The sequence below is a fragment of the Tigriopus californicus genome, chromosome 3, assembly GCF_007210705.1.
Source record: "Tigriopus californicus strain San Diego chromosome 3, Tcal_SD_v2.1, whole genome shotgun sequence".
Taxonomy (NCBI): Eukaryota; Metazoa; Arthropoda; class Copepoda; order Harpacticoida; family Harpacticidae; genus Tigriopus; species Tigriopus californicus.
This window is the reverse complement of record NC_081442.1, coordinates 10,621,619-10,627,479: the sequence shown is the minus strand read 5'-3', so window position 1 is coordinate 10,627,479 and position 5,861 is coordinate 10,621,619. Positions and strand designations below refer to the sequence as shown.

The following is a 5,861-nucleotide window of genomic DNA, read 5'->3' as shown; positions in this document are numbered from 1 at the left end:
GTGGTCGGTTGGTACCTCTCATTCTTTTTCACACTGAGCCACAACTTTGATGGTGTCACTCAATTGGACAACACTGAACCGAGCAAATCCTTGCTCTACAACCAAGTAAGTGATCTTATTTCTACACATTCAATCAATCCTGCGGATGAGATTGACCATCGACTGTATTGCATTGTTTCAGGTGATTACTTCATCCAATGTGGCAGGAGAGTTTCTTTGCTTCTTGAATGGAGGTCTGAACTACCAAATTGAACATCATTTGTTACCCCGGATTCATCATGGACACTATCCAAAGATTGCACCCGTAGTTAAAGAGTTTTGCCAAGAGAAAGGCATTCCCTATCAACATTTTCCTACAGTGACATCAAATGCATGGGCATGTGCCAAGCATCTCTTCGAGATGGGATCCCAGAAAGTCCCCAAGTCAGCCAAGCATCTCGTCACGTCATAAAATGATAAAATTGGAGGTTTCAGAGATTGATTTGGATTGATTCAAAGGTTTGATTTCAGTTCTGTGGAATGAAATTCTGCCCAGGCCAAATCTTTGGAAGGACATCCACGTTTGCTATTGCGTGGGTAAATTCTGAAAATTAATAAATAAGGAAGCAATTGACTTCATTGCATAACGTTCAAATATTCCTTTGCTAATAAGAATCGCAAAAAGGTTGCTTAATAGGGACTTTGCTTTATCGTACGATTTACAGCAGCTTGAGCTGTCTTCGATTCTACCCTTCCTAACCTCAAAACTAGGCTTTCGCACTTGAGACACTGAGTGAGTTTGTGTGTCATGTATTAGGCTGGCCAGAATTTACAAATCAAGATGGTCCTTATTGACCAGGGTGGGCGTTTCATTTTTGAACATTTTTGTCCACTCCCCTTAATCTAATCAGTAAAGTCAGGTATTATTTGAAAGTTTTGCGGGAATATTGTTTTAAGTCTAGACTACGTTTTAGAAATAGCTAAGGCTAAAGATATATCATCTTGCCCAATTGTTGAAGTTTTGAAATGGAATATTTTTCACATTTCTGACCTGTATTTGATATACACAGTGCTTAAATGTTGTTAGGTAAAACTATGGGTTTTGAAGATGTACCTAATGTAGTAAATCAAGAGGAATACTTGATTTTCATAAAAAGTTGGTTAAAAAGAATTATGTAAAAAATCATTGATGTATAATAGTTCAAAATGTATTTTAAAATGTGTAATAAGCAGGTGCTCGGCTATTGCAAATTTCGTGGATTAGCTTTAGTTAAAATTGGTAGCCTACAGAAATTGAGTGTTCTGTCTTATCGCCTTTGGAGTGAGTACTTTGTTCCTTAAATAGCATTTTCTTAACATTCAAAATAAATTTCTATCTTACTAACGTAGATGAACGATATGTGTTCAACATTACAATGCTAAAGTTTCTAAAAATATTTAGTTCTAACTAGGCTCCGACAAAACATGTTGGATTTTTGGCCCAAACGTCATTTTTATGTTTCTTAAAACCACCCAAAAATGTTGATTTTATGTTAACCACAAACGTTTCAGTTTGTTGTTTCTGCCCCGTTTATTTTTCCTAGCATAAAAACTAGGGCTGGTCAAAAACGTTATTTTTTTATGTAAAAGCATTTTTGGTCTGACTCTAATCATAACCCTCAAAACACAGTTAATGTGTTACAATGTTAATTTTGGACATTAAAACCATTAGTGAAGTAAGTTGTCAACTTTTTGCAAAGATTACTTGCTACTCATTGTAACCGTATATAAAGTTTTACATTTTCTTTTTTAAATTGTTTCATTTCTTGATTAAGACAAAGTTTGTGTAAAGAAATTGGACTAGTGAAGGAGTTTGTGAGGCGGAAAGTTAAGGGGCATTACGGGTCGGAGCAGCGCAGGACATGAGGATTTTTGCTATTTTGCTGATTCTAGAGGTCCATTCGTCAGCGACCATGATCTTGGCCTCCCTGACAGCCTCTGTTTCGGCCTTGACTTCGTGTTCCAGCATTACATCATCGTATAGATCTATCATTTCGTCCATTTTATTCTCAGCCTCTACAAGTTGACGCCAAATCCTATATAGTACGTCGACCTCTGGTTCATTCTAATTGCGGACCAAATTCAACTTCTGCAAAAAAATTGAATCTGGCGGCTGGCGATTTGTTCTTTGAGACCCATTTTCATGAATTGTGACGATGATGTGGGGAAGACGGCGAGCTCCTTTGGGTGGGCGATGAACGTATAGCAGGGTTGGATTGCAAGAAATTGAAGGTTGGGGCGTGGCTCGAAAACTAAAACTGCGCCATGTAATGTAGCCGTGATAAAGACCTGGATGAGAACGATAAACCGCAATGAAGTCTCCAGATGATGAATTAAGATACAAGTGATTATTGCGAACAGAAGAAGCATACAGTAGAAATACAGGCAAGTCTAGAGACAACCACAACCGTAGAATACCACAAACTTGTACGATCTAAGACTTAAAACTTATTTCTCGTCTACCCTGTCAGCCGTACAACGCTTTAAAACTGTAGTGAAGAATAAAGGCAGATATGTCGAATGACACCTAAACACTTTTTTTGAATCATGAAATTTTACAAACGTTTGATTACATCTATTTTCGTCTATGATTGATGAACTTTTCACAATTTGCAATTTTACGTGCCCGATTTTAAGTGGTGCACCCTGTAATATTTGTGAAAAATATTTAAATTTCCCGCCGGCTCAGGCCGTAGGTTAAGCCAAGTTTGCTTATTGAGGGTCATATTTTGTTCAAATGAATTTCAAAAATACTTTTACAATTTCTCTGATCTTGCACTGATTCAACATTGTGATCGGTGACTTTTAGATAAGCATCACGATTTTATGCAGGACATTAGGAAATTGCCTCACACTATTTTACAAACCTCTTTGTACCTCTACCAGATAAGTTGTGCAAGTTAATAAGTTGGAAGTTATGTGACTGAAAATGCAAAAGGTCAGCAATTGTTGCTCTTTTTATCCATCTTCTTCAGTGATTTTGCCTTCTCTCTTTAACCCAATATTCCGAGTGTGATCCTCAGTGTTTGCAACTATCAATGATCAGTGATAGCCTAACCTTACTAACATTCTGGAACTAACCATGGTAGCTAAGTGGTCTAATGCACCCGTTAGAGGCACGACATGGTTCCCCAGAGGGCGTAGGTTCGTAGCCCAACTTTGGAGGAAACCTATCCATTTTCTCAAGTATGCATGGATACCGGTAAACGTTATTCTCCACCGATTAGTTGGTGGTGCTGATTTTTTAAACTTAACCTAACCTAATCAAATCCAACCTAACCTAAGTCTCTATCTAGGCCTTTTAACAATTTGGAACAAATTTAAAAAATGAGCACCGCCAACTAATCGGTGGAGAATAACGTTTATCATGGATGCCTCTGTTTTTTTTTTCATGAATAGCCGACGCCCAAATCCAAGAACACGAGGTCGTACTTTTGCTCATCAGGGCCGATGATTTTCCCAACCTTCATGTTGGTATAGTGGTGCCCCTTTGCAACAAGGACGACATCATTATCATCTCGAAATCTTAGGGGCTTACCAAGAAACCACAAGGTAAACGCTGCACCTGTCATAGTACAATGTCTTAGCAATCTCGGTGGATGTTAATCTGCGCAAGGATAAGGCAAGAATTCCTGATCTTTGTTGCTCCATATTTAGAGCTTTATCTATGTTATTAAGGAAAAAATAAGGCTGGACATTTTCCAACACCTTGCTCTTTGCCAGAGTTTCTAGTTCTTGCAAGTTGAAATGGGTTTGCTTGCCAAAAAGAACTGCCAGAAAAATAGCAGGAAATTGAAATAAGTGTTGCATTTTAAATGCAGAGGCCCGTCTAAGAACCCCTTTTACATTCGGATTTCACCGTACTTAATTATCCGATAAATCAAACCACACTTTTGAAAAGATTTAACCACCTTTAACTGCGTCTTAGCTACTCCTGTCGCTAAATAATTTAAAGTCATCACTCATCAACATTGGAAGAGATACTGTCGATAACAATAAGCTTTGGAGGCGGAGTATTGCATGTTGAAAAAGGAGCGGCCATTAAATTGAGGAACATCTGACTTGACATCATAATTTTTCTAATGTTTTTGCTCAGGTTTTCAATCGATGCAAGGGAATAAGATTCCCTGTAAATCATGGAGTGTCATTGTTTGTAAAAAAAAATGGTCACAAAGTGTTTGAATTAGCCTCTCCAAGGCACACTTGAATGTCAGGCTGGTCCAGGATCTTTAACAAAAACAATTGAAGTCACATTTAAATTTGGATAGTGGGTTATCTAATGTATAGAATCGTCGAACAGAGCATCACAGCATGTGATGCAAAGCTGGTTCTCGATCTAAAACAAATAAGAAATTTAAACTCTTCACCATCTTTTTGTACGAGGTTTGAATTTACAGTGCATTTCGCTATCGCTTTGTCTTCTTCCCGCATTAGGTCACTGAGAATGCAGTCATTGAAAAACGTAAAGCATTAGGTAACGTTCATACCTATCCCGTAAACTATACAATCCCAAAGATTCAAGGTGTTCCCAATAGCATAAGGGCGGTTTTACACTAGGATGGAAAACCGAAATTGAATCCGGTTTGAGGATGGAAGTAGGACTAGTGCTGGAGTGAGTCCAGACTCGAGTCCGAGTCCTTTCTAAAAGACTGAAAAGTTTTTTTTTGTATTTGGGTGCTAGGGTCGGAGGGATGAGCCACCTATTACATCGTCCTTATCCTTTTTCCGATAGGCAGTGTCGTGTCCGTATAAATTTGGTTCTCCGTCTGTGGGCAGGGTTAGCGTCTATAATTTCTTTGAGAAAGGTCGGGGAGGAGATTTGAACCGGGGAACTCTTTCGTATAAGGAAACTGCGCTAACCACTACACCACGTACCCTCCCTGATTGAGTGAGATTGAGTCCGGATTTGTGAAAAAAAAATCATTCTTTGTTTTAAACTTTGCAAAGCCGCCCTTAAACATGCCTTCAATACATCTCCTGAAACTTGTTGTACTAGTTCAATCTTATTTAATCCCCGGCGGATAGAGGGATTCAGATTGGGGATGCTGTTGGACAATTGATTTGTACAGGGTTTTCACGGTAAACACGTTTCTGGACTTTAATGTTCGAAAAATCCAGCAACATGTTTGCAAAACTATCTCAAGATCTTAGATAGAGCTGACTGATTTAATCGAGTTCTGGTAATTATCGGTATAAAATGCCCGGTGTATCGGGTCTATTCCAGTTTGGTCATACGTCACGTTGCAGAATTTATCCCCATTTACCTCCATCAAACTATTTGCTTCCTGTTATAAATGAAACTCCTTCAATCTGAATGGAAATGTACAATTATTGGTAAAATAGGCATGTACGATATTTTACTTAAACGAGATTGGCATCCCTGGCCATACTATAAAAAATTGACTTTTGATTTCCGAGAAGCGCTTTCGGTTCATCAAATTCCTCAATTCGGCCCTTGTCTAGCACCATGATTCTATCGTAGTCCATGATGGTGTTTAAACGATGAGCAATGGTGAGAACGGTACATCCCTTAAACTCTTTTCGGATGGTGCTTTGGATGAGATCGTCAGTCTCGAGATCCACGGCTGCAGTAGCCTCGTCCAGAATCAAGACCTTGGTCTTCCGAAGCAAGGCACGAGCCAAACAAATGAGCTGACGTTGACCTACACTAAGGTTCTCGCCGCCTTCTGACACAGGATGCTCAAGGCCATCTTCCAAAGAAGACACAAAAGTCCGCAAATGGGCCAACTCGAGCACATCCCAAATCTCGCCATCGGAGTGCACTCCAAAGGGGTCCAGATTGATACGAAGGCTGCCAGAGAACAGCACAGGATCTTGAGGGA

General features: G+C 39.2%; 2 protein-coding genes across 2 annotated transcripts in view; one reads left to right on the top strand and one right to left on the bottom strand.

Moving 5' to 3' along the window:
• LOC131878140 (uncharacterized) overlaps nt 1-613 on the top strand; it is a 2,381-nt gene extending 1,768 nt beyond the window's left edge. Inside the window, exons 4-5 of the mRNA XM_059224039.1 lie at nt 3-105; nt 182-613. Of these exons, the coding sequence (XP_059080022.1) occupies nt 3-105; nt 182-451 (373 nt within the window). The 3' untranslated portion in view covers nt 452-613. The remainder of the gene's footprint in view (nt 1-2; nt 106-181) is intronic.
• Nucleotides 614-5,327: 4,714 nt separating this feature from the next.
• On the bottom strand, nt 5,328-5,859 carry LOC131877819 (multidrug resistance-associated protein 1-like; the record flags this gene model as incomplete). The annotated part of the gene is given in 1 exon segment (XM_059223620.1): nt 5,328-5,859. A coding segment is annotated over 1 exon segment (480 nt), but the record flags the coding sequence as incomplete, so codon positions are not given.
• Nucleotides 5,860-5,861: the final 2 nt, after the last annotated feature.